The sequence below is a fragment of the Gallinula chloropus genome (assembly GCF_964237585.1).
Source record: "Gallinula chloropus genome assembly, chromosome: Z".
NCBI classification, from domain to species: Eukaryota; Metazoa; Chordata; class Aves; order Gruiformes; family Rallidae; genus Gallinula; species Gallinula chloropus.
This window is the reverse complement of record NC_140089.1, coordinates 37613051-37630880: the sequence shown is the minus strand read 5'-3', so window position 1 is coordinate 37630880 and position 17830 is coordinate 37613051. Positions and strand designations below refer to the sequence as shown.

The following is a 17830-nucleotide window of genomic DNA, read 5'->3' as shown; positions in this document are numbered from 1 at the left end:
ACCTGTCAGTCTCACCTCAGTGCCTCATGCAACTACTGCGAAAATAATTCTGGGAGTTATTGAACAACAGCTAAAGGACAATGCAGCAATTGGACACAGTGTGGGTTCAGGAGAGGAAGGTCCTGCCTATCCAACTTGTCTTCCTTTTATAACAAGATCACCCAGCTGGTTGACCAAGGGAAACCAGCTGAAGTTATCTTTTTGGGTTCCAGTAAGGCTTTTGATACTGTGTCTCACAGTACCTTGCTGGACAAAACGTTGGACATACAACTAGCCAAAACCATTATGTGTTGGGTGGACAACTGGCTCAGAGGGTGATAGTAAATGGGGTTACATCTGGCTGGTGGCCAGTTACTAGTGGGGTTCCCCAGGGTTTCATTTTAGGCCCAGTTCTTATCAACATTTTCATAAATAACCATGACTTTTATAAATGATACAGGACTAGAGGGTGTCTTAATGTAAGTTTACAGACAACACCAAATTGAGAGGAGCTGTTGCCTCTGTTAAAGGTGAAGAAACTTTGCAGAGAGACCTGGACAGATGAGAGAGCTGGGCAATCACCAACCACATGAAGTTTAACAAGGGCAAGTGCCGGATTCTGCCCCTGGGAAGGGGCAGCCCTGGCTGCCCATCCAGCCTGGGGGGTGAGACACTGGATGCCAGACATGCTGGGAGGCATTTGGGGGTCTTGATCAACAGCAAGTTAAACATGAGCCAGCAGTGTGCCCAGACAGCCAGGAGGGCCAACTGTATCCTGGGCTGCATCAAGCAGGGCATGGCCAGGGGTCCAGGGAGGGGATTGTCCTGCTCTACACTGTGCTGTAGAGTACTGGGTGCAGTTCTGGGTGCCACAGTACAAGAGGGACACAAAACTACTGCAGAGTGTCCAGAGGAGGACAAGGAGGATGGGTAAGGGTCTGGATGGGAAGTCTTATGAAGAGAGACTGAGGTCCCTTGGTTTGTACAGCCTGAAGAGGAGGCTGAGGAGAGACCTCATGACAGTCTTTGGCTTCCTGACGACAGGGAGTGAAGGGGCAGGTACTGATCTCCTGTCCTTGGTGACCAGTGACAGAAGCGAGGAAATGGCATGAGCTGGACTTGATTATCCTTGTAGGTCCCTCGCAACACAGGATATTCTATGAGTCTCTTTTTTGGGGGCTAGTCCTTTGATATATACAGGTATCAGAACCTCTTCCAATGAAAATAAGTTACAGGACTCCTCTCCTTTTTTGAGACTCATGGACCACAACACGTGTGAAATAGCAGCTCTCAAGCCTTTTCACTGTGGTTGGCATAGATAACCATAGTTAGCATAGTGCACTGTGATCACAATACTGCAGCCATCAGCTTACAGCCTAAGTGATATTTATCCAAAAACAACAGCAAAATGAGAGACAGATTTTTCTTTCTGATTTTTCTTTAAGTAAAGACTAATTTGTACTGGTTAAAACTGATGGTGTAAATGTTTCTCCCCAGTTCATTAAAAGAGTGGGAACATGTTCTGAGTTAGTCAGGTCAGCATATGGGAGAGCGAGTACGTGGCTCAGTCCAACACAAAGAGTATAAAAAGTAGAAAAACAACAAAATCATTTTTAACAGAGCAATGGCTTGTGCTGGCTTCAATCCACATCTTCCTCCCTGATGACTGGTGACACTCATCACCGTGGCAGCAAGCATGTTGCAATCTGGTAATAGGCATTGCATTGGTATTGCAACTGAACTGTATATTGCAATTTAACTGTATAATGCAATTGCTAATATTTTGCTAAGCATAACTTACATTTGTATTGTGATTTCAGTATATTTCCTATCACTGAGCTGAATGAGAAATTGTGTATAAACAAATTTGTTATTATACATTACATCCTGATTGCACAAAGTTTCCAAAATAACCTGGTCAGACTAATGGACCCTGATACACACTGTGGTAACCAAAAGTTACCCTTGCTGTCCTGTGACGTTTGTGGACTACGAGTAAATTGGAGTAAATAAAACCACCAATCCTACAAAACCTGCTGACTTGACAACACGATGGTGCCACTGAAGCAGAAGTGCTACTATAAATCCAGAGGATTAAGAGCCGAATGACTCCTCAATGTCATTTCCACAATAAAAGGCTAGGGCATGATTGTCCTATCTATAGAGGATATCCAAATTCAAATATAAATGCTTACAATGAAATTTTATCTACAAAAGTGGAATTTTTCTGTGGGCTACACAAGCAGTTTAGTTTCTGCTAACAGGTAAGTACCTGGAGCCCCAGTTTCCTTATTTTGTGCCTGCAATGAAAGCCAACATGTTGTTCTAAGATCACTGAACAGGAGAAGAAACAAGTTAAGAGCCGCTGTAAGTGTTTTAAATTACAAAGTTTAAAACATCATCTATTAAAATAAGTCATACTGTGTGCTCTGAAGAAAATAAACTTTTTCTAGGCTTAGAAAATGTAGCAACTTCTCCACCTAAAATACTGATGAATTTAGTCTTCCTGAAGCTATCCAGTGTCCCTCCAACTATCACTATATACCACTTAGAAAAAGTGCAAGAGTACTAGCTACCTTTTTGGCAAAACTGGAAAATGAGGTGAGAATTCTGTTACAGGCTTGAGAAAAAAAAAGTAAGCCAAGTGTCAAATACATAAAATGGCAAAATTTCTGAAAGCAAAAATAGGGAGAGGAAGAGAAGAAACCAACATGGTACCATCAGCTAGACTACACATGCCACAAATCCTTATCAAAATGGAAGTTGCCTATGTAGTGAACGTTTCCGAGATGAAGACAGGTTGGATGCACAGGCAGGTGCAGAAAGATGAATTTTTTGTGACTATATAATGCATTCATAAGAAGCAAAATTAGATTTACACTGCCACAGCACATTTCACATTTCCAGCTTCAAAAACAGAAATCACACCAGCGATTAAGATGCACCAAAATGGATTTTGGTCATTGACCTGAAAGCAGAGCTGGTAACATGATTTTCATTCAGTGAGGGCACAGACTGCAGCATTCAGATGGAGGGGGAAAAAAAAAAAAAAAAAAAAAGAGAGAGAAAAGAGTAAAAACCAAAAAGGCAGCACTTCTAGGAGCAGTGGCAGATAACTGTGAATTCAAGTAAAATGGTAAATATTCTGATGGTGGGTGTTCACCAGACCAGTCAGACTGAATGCTGGCCCACAGCATTTCTCGTCAACTTATTTTACTCACTCATTCAGCACATGGAAAAACCCTAACACATACAGAGTTCACCCTGGGAGCCTGGCAGGTCAATTCAACAGGAAACATGCAGGGGTAAGGCACTGCACCTATACTACTAGATAAAGAGTTCAAATACTTCTAGTCCAGCCTCCTGCGCAAAGTACCGATCTGACCTCAAGGTCAGATCCAGTCGTTTAGCGTTTTATCCAAAAAGAACATGAAAACGTCCAAGGATTAAGACAACACAGCCTCTCTGGGCAGCATGTTCCAGTGCTTACTTGTCCTTTTCATCAGAAGTAATGAATACATTAGACCAAAGCAGAAGCCACCCCACAAGTGCTTTCGCTCCCTATCAGGTGCACTAGGCAAATGAAACCCAGCAGGGGAGGCCAGTGAAAAGTTATCCAAAATGAGATTATTTATATGCTTTTCAGCTAATATGAACTATGTGCTAAACAGCTGTCAATTTCAAATCTCAAGGAAAAATGCATGACAGGATGTTGGAAAAAAACTGTGAAGCTCACCTAAAACTCCAACCCACACACAAAGGCCTGACCAACTGCAGCTGAATTTCACAGTCCAGTTTCCAGGAACGAAAAGTTGATGTTGGAAGAGAGTAACTATATTTGTCAGATTAAAAAACCTCCAAAAATCCAATATACTCTTACAAAAAAAAAAAAAGGCAAGCCAAAAAAATCCATGAACCACAAGAAAAACACAAAACACAGGGACAAGACAATTTCATCTTACCTCAGCCTCACAAAGTGCCTGAAGACCCTGTAGCACTATGGCAGCAGGTGAAGACTGATCAGGTTTTGTGCATTCGTTTAACACCTGGGAAATTGCAGCCAGCATATCTGCTCCATGCTGGTATGGCCTGAAGGAAGAAATGCAGATGAAAGCAATATTCACATGTATACGCAAGTTCTATTCCAACCCATCCACAAAAACTAATTATTGTTTTTAAGTGACAACTAAAACATACTAAAACTGGAAGGGGGAGGGAAAAAGATGCAAGGGAAGATACGAAAGAGAGCTCTAAATGCTGAGTGACACAGAGAATTGAATCAGCAGGCATTAAGTTCCAAATAAAAGATCACCAAGTGGTTAAGATCTGAAAGTTTTTGTCCAAGCTTGTTGCGTGTAGAGATTACATTATTCAAGAAGTCACTGAGAAGGAACATCCACATGTACTGTTAACGACACTATTCCTTTGCTGTAGTCTTCTATAAAGTATTAATTACCATCTACTGGAGATTCTGGCAGCAAAAGACTTTTGGCCCTCTTACATCAGATAGGAACATCTTTCCTGATTTTTTGATGCTTCATTGTCATTTGTCTCTCCTTCAATGATCACATGGTCTGCTTGTTTGCTTTCCAATTTTTTAGTATCCATTCAGCTCTGTTAATTTTGTTGGGCAGTTGAGGGGGAGTTGCCAACTTGCTGACTCCGCCGTTGACTATATTGTTTCTGTAAGAACTTGGGGGAAATAACTTTCCAGCTGGGTGATTCACATGCGTAGAACATCCAGGCTTCCTCTATTTGCTCTCACTTTCCTCCAGTAAAGGAGGAAACTGAATAAAGTACTTACAGACATGAGCTTTAACTATGCTGCTTACCTGGCTAAAAGAACATTACAGCTGCACTGACATTTATAGGGGGTTTTTTTGTTTTGTTTTTTAAAATTTCTTGAAAAACGCTGTTTGGAAAAATTGAAGAAGGCTGAAGAGGTAAAGGAAAGGATATTTACTTTCAGATTTTTTCTTTAGTTGATCACTGAAAGACACATGAATCCTCCCGGCTGTGACTAATCTTCAAGAAAGTGTGAAAAGTAGAGTCAAAAGGGGGCAAAGAGAAAAGATGGTACTATGCCCATAAAACCAGAACTAAACTGATAATGTGTTTAAAAATAATCTTTACAAAAATAACAACTTATTATCAAGTACTGGTATTCATGGATTGTTAGAGCTGGAAAAGACCTATGTATCATCCAATGAGACTTGTACAACTGTGTTCTGTGGTCAGTATTATACCTGACTAAAGACAAGGAATTTTACATGTGACAAAAGAAATGCACTTAATCTGTCTTTGATTGATCAAAAGATAGATCATTGGTTTTTCTTTCTAATGTTTCATTGATTTTTTTTTTTTTATAATTTGAAGCATGTGTTCTTTTAAGTTTCTACTCTGGATCAATACAAGATGCATGTTTTGTTCCAGGATGAAGACTAACGCATATGAGGTTGGTAGATCACTGGCACAGATTGCCCAGAGCAGTAGTGGAGGCCCCATCACTGGAGATATTCAAGGTCAGGCTCAATGGGGCTCTAAGTGAACTGATCTAGTGAAGATGTTCCTGCTTACTGCAGAGGGGTTGGACTAAATGACCTTTAAAGGTCCCTTACAACCTAATACATTCTGTGATTTTAATTTTCACATTATTTATATGTTCTTTCCATTAGTTGTAATATAAACCCCAAAACTTACCAGCTGCTGAGACCAGCAATGTCAGAGTCTCATACTGCTAGAAAAACATTACCCGCATTTATTGTAAGAGTAGGTAAAAATAAATAAGCATCTTTTCTGAAGAAAAAAGATTATTGCTTTCCTTCACAAAGAAATAACATGGATAATACCTGCACTTACCTCTGCCTACATATATCTCTTATACAAGCAGCTTTTGCAATCATTTTTTCCCATTGAGCATCTTTGTCAGCAGACAGAGAGGGCATATCAGACACCACCAAGAGCTTCTGCAATTCTGGGTAAATTCGATCCTAGGAAAGATTTAATTTAAAAGCTATCATCACACCTTCAAAAGTTGGTGACAGGATTTTCAATTGCTAGCGCTTTTAGACAACTTCTAAATACCACTTTTATTGCATATCATACTTGACTTTTCTTCTTTTTCTACTGCTGCACTGGTATCTAACTGCCTTTTGCAGACCAAACTTTATAAACAGAAAAACAAATTATTGCCATGTAACTAAGGTCTTGTTCTTGCTGCACATTATGAAAAGCAGAAAGCTGTCCTCCAAAAATTCCCATAATTCCAGACAAAGACATAATGAAAAGTGGGTTTCATGAAAGACACACTATTGACATTTTTCTCTAAACCAGAATCAATATAGGCACCTCTTCCACCATTTACTTTATATTGCTATTCATAATGAACTGGTGTAAGTAGTGTTTCAAAATTAACTGCCTGCCTTAGCTAGAGGTAATGACTTTTTCAACTACACTTATCTTAGTGATGCTACAAGAACTTTCTCACCTGTCTTTCCCATAAGGACGTCATCAGCCGCAAAGTGACCGCTCTAAGCTTCGGCGTGCTCCCCAGCATGTGTATGGTGCGTAGAATCTGACCCACACACACCTGAACGAAGTTTAAGCAGATGTCACTCTTGTCTTTTACGTCCAAGAATAAAAAGGCAAATCTACAAATCATTATTTTAAACCTAAGGATAACAAGGAACTGTCCAACTGTGATGTCAGCAAGAAACTGGATGCAATTTTCTGAAAAATTTTAACAAGAAGTAAGTTCAAGAGAACCACTGTATTTTATATATACAATTATGATACAGTGCAGACAATAAAACAAAATGTACAGCTCACTCTTGAAAACAAATGTCATATCTCATCCAAAAAATTAGGAAGTTAATCTGAAGCTTACAAATCAATTGTCTCAAGCAAGGTATGCATAGTTCTAAATATTTTCAGGTGACTTGTTATTGATACAGGTTTTGCTTTATTATAAATTTTCATTCTCACCTTGTGTACACCTAATGTAGGCAATGTATACAATATATCCCTGTAAAGTGCAGGCTCCAAAGGTCTTCCCAACTTAAATATAAGAACTGGGATCAGATTTGGGACCTAAAAATCAAACGAAAGCAGGAAATAAAACTTGGAACTAGGTTGCCAACATGGTATTTATAAAAGACAGTGAATTTGTCAGAACATATATAGAATTTTTTTTCCATTATTTTTTCTGCTATTAGGAAAGAGAAATTCTCAAGTCTGTAATTTCAGTGGAATTTCTACGCATTTCTTTTTAGCCTACCATCTTGAAAGCATCTTGTTATGCATGTTTGACTGTAACCACTACAATAATCCAATTTCCACTATAAATTAATTTTTACTTGAAATTCCATTACAAGCATACTGAAAGAACATGTAACTGAAAATGGTACATTAAAATACATAGTAAATCAATGAAGGAACCATTGCAATTCGTTTGTCATATCATATCCCACAAATCTCCCATTAAGTACAGCATATTCCACTGCATTTTTCACTATATGGTTCAAGACTTTGAGAGACCTGCCCCTGAAGTGACAATGAAGGAGAAGAGACTTACTTGCCTCCATTCCCCTTTTATTTAGGGTGGTTTATATAGATTGTTTATAGAGTGGTTCAAACAGCTGTAAGTGAGAAATTCTGCTACAGCATCCTTTCAATACACATTTTTACATGAGGAGATGTCCTCAGATGCTAAAACTTTTCACTGTACACAGGTCCACAGAAACTACAGAGCAAGAATAATGAATAAAAATCTAAGAGCTCTGGGTAATTACTTTTTCAAATTAAAGATACCAAAAAACATTGTTTGCTCTACAAAACATTACTATCTTTACAGCTAAGCAATCCAAATTCATGCTTCTACAGGCTTAACACCTTTATTCTGGAAGCTATATTTAATACCAAAGGAATTCACTAAAATACATTATTCTTTCTGGTTTTCAAAATACTTAAATAGAGTAAATCCCAACACAAAATTCCCCCAAATTTTTTACTAACTGATTAGTCTTCCTCCCTCTGTTTCCCAAGGTTTATGTCTGTCATGTGTAGAGGTAGTCATCATGAAAGTGGCTGAGAGTTTAAGGTAGCATTCATTTGAGTAGACTTTCACACCCAGAGGACTTTCAATACAAGTTTATCAGTGGCTTCTTTGCCCACTTATTTATTCCAAACTGAAAGCATCCTTTTAGGTAGCACCCTCAGATCCTTCCAGACCTTTGGATTGAAGGTAAACTGGTCAGTTTTCCAGCTTTTGTTGTTTACTGGTTTTGGCTAGAACAGAATTAAGTGTCTTCATATTAGCTTGCATACGGCTGTGTTCTGGAATTTTGACAGAAAACCAGCCTTTCTAATGCACTGATGTTTTAGCTATTGCTGAGCTGCATTCACACAGCTTTAAGGCCTGCTCTGTTTCTCACCACCCCACCAGTGAGTACACTGAGTACACAAAAGGCTGTGAAGGGACACAGCCAGGATAGCTGACCCCACCTGACCAAGTGATGCCCCATTCCGTATGGCATGTGCTCAGCAATGAAACTGCCAGAAGGAGGAGGAAGAGAGGATGCTCAGAGTTACTGCTTTTGCTTTCCCAAGTAACTGTTGCACATGATGTAGCCCTCTTTCCTGGACGTAGCCAAACATCTGCTTGCCCATGGAGGAGAAGAATAAATACTTTGTCTTGCTTTGCCTATGCACATGGCTTTTGCTTTACCTACTAGGTTGCCTTTATTTCAATCCATGCGTTTTTTCACTTTACACCCTTCCCATTCTTTGCCTATCCCAAGAGGGGGGGAAGTTGAGTGAGTGGCTGCATGGGGCTCAACTGCTTTCTGGGGTTAAACCACAACATGTACAAATTAGTTTTTAAGTCATATTTTTACATAAAAACTGAATGGCAGATGAGTAAAATAGAAACATGGTATCGGTGATACAGATGAGTCAGGATGTTCATCAGAAGCTTTCAGGGTTTAGCCCTAGCTGGGGGCACAAATATTTCGAAGAGAAAACTTGATTCTCCAATGGTACAGGTACAACAACTAGTTTTCTAAATAAAAGCTGGAGAAGCAAGACTTCTAACATTAGATAAATTGAAATTTTTATACACAGAAAATGTGAATTAAAAATGGTTCAAACATCCTGCCTCACACATACCACAAAACTGGTAAGATTTACACAACCAGAAGATTAAAAATATGCACAGATGCTTTTATAGGAATCTAGGCCGCAACCGTAGGTTTCAAAAGCCAGTATGTTATAAAATACATCCATCATTTTCAGAATTTCAGAGATAATTTTATTTGTTTATCTAACCATAAATATCTTACAGCATAGGTCAGCATACAAGGCATTGGAAAGAATAGCTCATCTGAAAATGCAAAGTTCTAAATGACAAAAAATGACACTCAGAAAAGCTGAATCCATAATAATCAGTACTCTTACCTTAAAGCTAAAGGTAAAATGGACTACAAGAAGTCACTCACCAAAACTTGGTTGTTTTGGCATTTTTTTATCATGGTCTCCAGTGCCTGACCCTGGGAGGAAAATTCCCAACCAGCATTCTTAGCCAACACTCTCCCAGGCCAATCTAACAACTATGTCTCACCAGTCCAAAGTGGCCCAAGACAGTTGTAGACAGAGATGGTTTTGACGTGTTTCTAAATCATCATTAACTGTATAAAGTCACACTAACAACTCAAGGCAGGTTATGAGATAGATGTATGACTCCTGTTTATATGGCCATAACTTCTCCTAAGAACAGTGGTAGTTCTTTGCAAGTTGCCCTGAGTCTGCTTTCCTCTCATCAAAAACTTAACTCATCCAGAATAAACAGTCCTGTAGAAGAAAGATTAAAAGATAATGAAAAGACACTTCTGAGAGCAAGAGTCCCTGAGAAGCTGTGCGCCCCACATTTCTTATATTCTCCCTGATTTTCTCTCATATGACAAGACAGTGAAGAACCTTCTAAACTGCAAGCTCCTTTCACACGTATTGCATAGCTCTATCCAAATTAAGTCAAAGGAGTGAGTACACATACAACTCACCTCACAGCATCACCTTGGAACAGGGTTTTAATGTAACTTGCAGAAGGGGGCTCCTCAGTACCTGAACCACCATTTATTCTTGGTTCCAAATAATTTTTTTTTTTGTCTCACCACCTGGCTTTATTCTTATCACAGCTCAACAGATACTTGAGATACATGTACCAATTGTAATCTTTCTCTTTAAAGGGCTTCTGTGAATTAATTGCACTTTCCTCCTAGCTGAACTGTCTTTCAAATGTTTGGTCACACTTTCAAGAGCACTATATTTCATACAATCATAGAATCAACAAGGTTGGAAGAGACTTTCAATACCATTGAATCCAACCGTTAGCTTTCCACCCTTTAACGATGTCCTGAAGAGCCTTGTCTACCCATTTTTACATGCCCCCAGGGATGGCTACTCTACCACCTCCCTGGGTAGCCAGTTCCAACATTCACCACTCTTTCAGCAAATCATTTTTTCCTAATATCCAATCTGAATCTCCTCTGGTGTAACTTGAGACTATTTCCTCTTGCCCTAGCACTAGTTACCATGGAGAAGAGGTCAACACCTGTCTCACTTCAACCTCCTTTCAGGTAGCCATAGAACATGATAAGGTCTCCCCTCAGCCTCCTCTTCTCCAGGCTGAACAGCCCCTGCTCCCTCAACCTCTCCTCGTAGGACCCATTGTTCAGATCCCTAATCAGCCTAGTTGCCCTTCTCCGCACCCTCTCCAGCACCTTGATGTCCTTCCTATACTTCCTAACACTCTTCCCCAAGCCTGCAGTGCTGCTGGGGGTTGCTGTGGCCCAAGTGTGGCAGACACCTGGCCTTCCTGAAACTCCTACCATTGGTTTTGCCCCATCAATAGAGCTTGTCTATGTTGCTCTACAGAGTCACCCTATCCTCAAGCAGATCAACACTTCCACCCAGCTTAGTACCATCTGCAAACTTACTGAGGGTGCACTCTATCCCCTCATCCAAATCATCAATAAGGATGTTAAACAGGAGTGGCCCAAGCACCGAGCCTTGGGGGACACCACTCATGACTAGCTGCTGACTGGGTTTAGCTGTTTAATGCAACTCTCTGGACCCGGCCATCCAACCGGGTTTTTATCTGGCAAAGTGTATGTGCATCCAAGCCACCAGCAGACAACTTGTCTAGGAGAATGCAGGAGGAAACTGTTCCAAAGGCCTTCCCAAAGTCAAGGTAGACAACACCCACAGCCCTTCCCTCCTCCAAGAAGCAGGTCACCCTGTCACAGAAGGAGATCACGTTAGTCAAATAGGCCCTGCCCTTCATGAATATGTGTTGAGTGGGCCTGATGACCTGGGCGCCCTGCATGTATTGCACAGTGGTCCTCAGGATGATCTGCCCCATAAGCTTCCCCAGAACTGAAGTCAAACTATCAGGCCTGCAATTTCCCAGATAACCCTTCCACCCCTTCTTGTATCTAGGGGTTATGTTGGCTGATTTCCAGTCTGCTGGTACCTCTCCAGTCAGCCAGGACTGCTGATAGGTGATGGACAGTGGCTTGTTGAGCACTCTGGCCAGCTCCTTCAGCACCCTTGGGTGCATCCCATCCAGACACACAGATTTGTGCACATCTGTTGTGCACAGGTCACTATCTCCTCCAGGACTGAAGTGGAGTAATTCTGCTCCCATTCCTCCCTGTCTCCCAGCTTAGGGAGTTGGGCTGCCTCTGTTGGACTGGTCCTACTACTAATGACTGAGGCAAAGAACTCACACCTCAGCCTTCTCATCTTTCATCACGGTGTTTCCTCCTGCATCTAATAAGGGATGCAGGGTCTCCCTGGTGTTTCAAACGCATTCAGCACTGACATTGCTTGCTCCAGTGTGCAAACCAAAAATGCTCATCAATTCACAGAAATGAAGGAACCAGTTTTTCAGATGAGTGCACAAACGAAAATAACTTTGTTTATAAAAGCTATAAACTGCTCCCAAAAAAGGTGAGTACCTTTTAAAGAGCAAAAACTAGGCTTTCAAGTTTCATGCACTCCTGCAGGATCCTAACCAATAAGCTTCAATCATGAAGAATCTGTTCACAAGGTCTGTCCATAAGGCTATAATATAGTTGTATAGTTGTATACAGCTCAGTAGGGAAACAACCTTGGTGTTTCCCTATAAGTTCATATAATCAGACATAGAACAATACCATCAGGCATCACCTGAGCTAGCCAAATCCAGTTCATCATATCCTTAAACAGGCTTTCTTACCAAATAAAAATGTATTTTACTTTTTTTTAAAACATACTCCCAGCCCCCAAAGAACACAAAATAATGTATCTTCAGATGGATTTCCCAGAAGGGTGTCATTTACCACTACAATATCTCATTCTAGCAGCTGAAAGACCATAAAAGAACGGATGTCCTCTAGAGCCTCATAATCTTCTAATAATGGTAATAGATCTTGTGCTACTATTCACCAGTGACCTCTCAGTCAGACGACTTAATTTCTTCCTCCTGCAGCACAGCTGGTTTCACATGGAGTGTAGTAACAGTTTGTGCAAAACAAGAAAATTCATCCGATTAGAGGATTGCATTAAGTCTTTCATGAACAGCGTGTGTCAGCGCAGCCTCTGCAGTGATTTAAGACAGCCTAAAAAGGCCATGCACTACTCTTCATTCACCAGTCTTTTAAAAGATTTCTCAATTTTCTTCCACAATGTTTCAGACCATTACTCCAAAATGCCTCAGCTACACCCAGATCTAATATAATCACTAATCTTGCACCATAAAAAGGCTTTTACTCAGCAGGGAAGGAGAAGGTACATACATAAAAGTCTTCCTCAGGCTCTCTTCATGGAAAGAGCACGAAAAACCAAAAATAAAGTATAACCAGAACAATGTTTGCAAAATCAATCACCATAATTATTTTAAACATAGAGATGCTTTTTAAATGCTACATTAATTTACTAGAGACAATAGAACCCTTAGAAAGCCAACATTCATCGTCGAAATGCAAGATCGTGTTTTGTGAGCTCCCCTTCTGGATTTGTAATAAACACAAAAGCAATGATGACTGTATTTTTAATGCCCTCCTCCTGACCCCATTTTGTTTTGAAACACAATTATTAAACTCAGATTTCGCTTGGCAAGAACCCATGGCTTTTCAATTCAATACCCACAGCTACAACCACTAAGTATCTGAGGCAGAAAGTAACAGCGTTTCACTTGCAGCACAATTAGTGGTTATCTTGATCACTATGTTTGGGCTGCATGGCAAGGTTTTGGTAGCAGGGGGTGCTACAAAGGTGGCTTCTGTCCAACAGAGCCAATGCCAGCCATCTCCAAGACAGACCTACCAGTGGCTAAGGCCAAGCCCATCGGCAGTGGTGGTAGTGCTTCTGGGGTAACACAGTTGGGGGGGGGGGGGGGGAACCCCCACAACTTAACCGGTGCCACTGCAGCTGGAAAGAGGAGCAATATGCAAGAAAAACTCTGCAGACACCGAAATCAGTGAAGGAGGGAAAGGAGGTGCTCCAAGTGCTGGAGCAAAGACTACTCTGCAGCCTGTGGGGGACCCCATGCTGAAGGCGGCTGTGACCCTGTGGAGAGCCCACGCTGAAGCAAGCTCTTGGCAGGACCTACAGCCCATGGACAAAAAAGCCCACACCAGAGCAGGTCTGCCAGCTGGACTTGTGAACCTGTAGGGACCCATGGTGGAGCAGTCTGGTCCTTAAGGTCTGCACCTCATAGAAGGGACCCATGTCGGAGCAGATCATGAAGAACTGCAGCCTGTGAGAGGGGCTCACGTTGGAGAAGTTCATGGAGAACTGAGAGAGACCCTATGCTGGAGCAGGGGAAGAGTGTGAGGAGTCCTTGCCATGAGGAGGACGGAGCAGCAGAGACACGAGACGAACTGACTGCAAAGCCCATTCCCCATCCCTCTCTGCCTACCCTTGTCTCAACCCACAAGCCCTTCCTTATCCTTTCTGTCCCCTGGCGAGCTAAGGAGAGGAGTGATAGAATGCCTTTGGTGGGCACCAAATCACTAAACCAAAAAAAGCACCCCAAAATTCATACAGAATCGTAGACTTACAGAATATTAAGTTGGAAGAAACCTCAAGGATCATCTGGTCCAGTATTTCTTGGCAAAAGCTCCACCTAAACAAAAGCACTTTGCAGACAAGATGCCCCTGACACCCTGTCTAGCTGAAACTTACAAGTGTCCTACCATGGAATTAATCTCTTCCCTAGGTAGATCACAGCAATGGCTGACAGTTCTCATTGTGAAAAATTTTCCTCTACAGTCCAGCTGGAATTTCCCCAGGTATATCTTGCACCCATCCTTCACCCCTCATCTTTTACGTGCAAAAATTCTTTTTAAGCCATGACCCTCACCATGGCACCTCAGCACTTACCTGTTTTCTACTGTAGTACAGGTAGTCCACAGTTTGGCTGCAAAACTGACACTTGTTCATTTTGCCATGTGGACATTTTAGAAAGAGCCTTCTGAAACTGAAGACTCAAAGTGTTTAACAGGTTTGTTATAAGCTTTCCACTTTTTTAATGTAAAGGACATTAAAATAGTGTTAATTAGGGTAAATTAACACTACTTTACCACTTACCTTCATCGTTTTTTATGAAGCCCTGTTTAATTTATGTGGAACTGAATAAAACACAATAAAGCAATTCCTGAAGTATAACTTTGTCATCGGTATGATGGCAGCTGTACAATGTCCACTGATTTTATTAGTTATTTCCCCACCCATGAGCTTCAGCTCTTTCTCCCCTCCTGCAGTAACTAAGTGCAATGGAAAGAAGAGACAAGGTAATCTTCTGGCCTTGCAAGCAGCTGCCCTGCACCAACAAGAAATGTTGTGATAAACTTTCCAGTACTGTGCCACGCTACAATAATCTCTGTGGACCCATTAAGTAGACTCAGAAACAAAAATAACTTGTCAAGACAGATGCCAGGTTATCACAAGCTCAACTGCATCAACCATAAGACACAGTTTTAAACCATTAGAATCACCTGGAATAAAAAATATAATCTAAAAATGCATTAGATATTGCTAAGTGGAAAATATTCAGGTGTCCTTGGCAGCACTTAGCTAAAAACTGAGAAGGGTAATGTCATCCCAGTTACCACAGTATTCTTCTCATGCCAAATTTCCAAATATTACCCAGCAGAACACCCTTACTATTGCTAATTATACTGACAGATTTATGTGATACTACTAAAAAGCCACTTGAATACTTTACATATTATGCAGAAAAGTATTTTAAAGTCCACAGTCATTAAAAAAACCTAAAAGCTAACCACTGGCAGTCCCTGATGGCAAATGAAATGTCAGCCAGTTAAGACATGAAGAACAAATTATGGTTTAAGTTCTACATTTTAAACAACAGTTTCTAATTCACGTGGACTTCTGCTGATCATTAGTGAAACAGAAAAAGATGCAGTTTGAACTTCACCTTCACAATGTATTTGGGAATGAGACATCTTTCTCAGTGACAGGAAGGGCTTTTTCATCAGCCTGACAGGCTGCTTAGTTCTGAAGGAGTCAGACCACCCTAGTTACCTCAAGAGGCTGTGTCCAATCAGTCTTATTTACTGTATTGGTGAAGAACAGTTTGGCTTAAAATAAGCAGAACAAACAAAGCAGGTAAACCCACCCACATCACGATTAACATCAACTACTTCAGGTTACATTCCTCTCCTTGTATCTGTCTAAAGCTTATGTAAGTCTGCTGACTTGCATTTAAATCTGTCTCTAAAACTGTTCATTTGAAGCCAGTGGAGCTATTCCAGGATACTCCTGGAATATCATTCCCTACAGTCAAGAGTTCAGACCATTCTGCTCAGGTGCCATATTACTTCAGGAATCTTTTTTCAGCAAGTTATTGCTTTTTTAAATGAATATCAGGTTGCATTTTGAACAACTGTATCAAACAGGTAATAAATCATGATGCCTTTCCTCCTTCTATTATATGCTACTGATTCATCATACAACTCAAAGACCTAATTGCAGCAAAGTTATGAGGCACTGAAAAGACAAAACCAGATAATCCACAACAAAAAGCCTGGAGTTACCTTTGTAGTTTTTATGTTGCCAGCTAGTCATAAGAAGAAAACTGCCTTACTAGCAGCAGTTTGAACCAGAACTGAAGTTTCCCAGGATAGGGCAGGTGTATGTCTCTTCCAGGTGTCACAACATGTTGCCCTAACTTACCTACCCTTTACTAGAGGCTAATTAATTTACAAAGCTTCAGTCCCGTATTCCTGGTGACAGGCTACTTAGTGGACCTGTCAAACTACTTACAGCTGGGGTGTACTACCAGTTTTAAGTGCTGAATTGCAGAAGGATCTTCAAGAAGAAACTAAATTAAGCTTTGCTTTTACACACAGGAGCAACTGATTTTGCTTACTCCAGCCCTTTGAACACCATGAGGAAGTTCCCAGTTAAAGGGTTAAAGTGAAATTTTAATAAGTACCTTAAAAAAAAATTCAATAAAGCATCTATAAACTACCTTGAGCTTTGTGTCTTCCCTCAAAAACCAGACTCTTGCAGTTACAAGAGAAAATACATCCGGAAGACTGATTTCCGACTACTGGGTTAGGATTACATTGCTGAGATCAGATTGTAATTCTTCCCCTCACCACTGATTAGCTGCACACCTCTCCTCTCAACCAGAGCTCTAAATGGCACGTAAGGAAAAAAAAAAAAGTGTTATTTCCCATCAATACCATCCTATTCCTTTCCTTATTACAGGATTCCTTTTTTTGTTTGTTTCCTGGAGATGAGAAACTGAGATTGATCACTTTTATGCTACCAGCTTTCCAACTTTTGCTTAAAACTGCATGGTCAGTATGTCATGCACTGAAGCTCTGAACCCAGCACTGTAAGAAAACTTTTTAGCAAAATCTTAACTGGTAATGTACATCAAAGAACATGCACCCACTTAAATCCATTACAGCGTATACAACCCCAAACCCCAGACCTCTGACAACAATTTAACACTTCACAACAGAAACCTTAGCACTATTAGCAATGCAGAACACCTTTTTCTAGCTGTGAATTGGATGACCAAGGAAAACCTATATCCTGAGTTCAGAAGACTAACTTGTATTTTTAGAAACAACATTCAAATCTATAGTTTCCTTCACCTTTCAACAAAAAGTGTGGAAGTTGGTTTTTTGTTCACATATTCTAACTTAAAAAGTATGAAGCAGACACTTGTTTATAGTCTTAAAGATGCTCCAGCCTTCCACTTTTAACAAAACAGTTATGGAACAGCACAGTGAATGAAATCTACACCATGCTCATTCTAAAATCAGTAGTACCTGCCACTGTACCTGGTGGATCCACAACAATACCACCACCATTTGGTAAATGGTTTTCCTAGCATACATTGTTTGGAGTTTTACAATGTCAGGGAAAGTACACCTAGAGCCCTTAAGTGCAATGTATTCTCTCACCACAGACCACACAAGCCCACAGCTTTTGCTCTGAGAAGAGTACTCTGCAGGACTGATTCACTTGTATGTTTTCTTGGGCTTTTTTTCCTGCTTTTTAATTCGCAGTTGTTTTGTGTTATTTAGCCATACTCTAGAATTGGTAGAAGGCTATAACAGAACAGTAGAGTTTTAAATCTATAGTTTAAGAGTATTAATTTATTTATGTGCTATGAAATAACAGCCATTCTAAGGAAATAAGTGGCCATAGTAAGAATGGGAAAAAATATCCTGAAAACAACCAACAGCACTTGGTTTTGTACATCTCCACCAAATGTCTAACTCTGAGGAATCAAAGCAGCTCCACACTCCCACTAATACCAGACTCATAA

General features: G+C 40.5%; 1 protein-coding gene across 1 annotated transcript in view; it reads right to left on the bottom strand.

Annotated features, from left to right (window-relative positions):
• Positions 1 to 17830, bottom strand: part of FOCAD (focadhesin) — a gene marked incomplete at its 5' end in the record, with an annotated part of 102206 nt that overhangs the window by 60461 nt on the left and 23915 nt on the right. Inside the window, 4 exons of the mRNA XM_084278295.1 lie at positions 3942 to 4068; positions 5839 to 5969; positions 6467 to 6568; positions 6964 to 7068. Of these exons, the coding sequence (XP_084134421.1) occupies positions 3942 to 4068; positions 5839 to 5969; positions 6467 to 6568; positions 6964 to 7068 (465 nt within the window). The remainder of the gene's footprint in view (positions 1 to 3941; positions 4069 to 5838; positions 5970 to 6466; positions 6569 to 6963; positions 7069 to 17830) is intronic.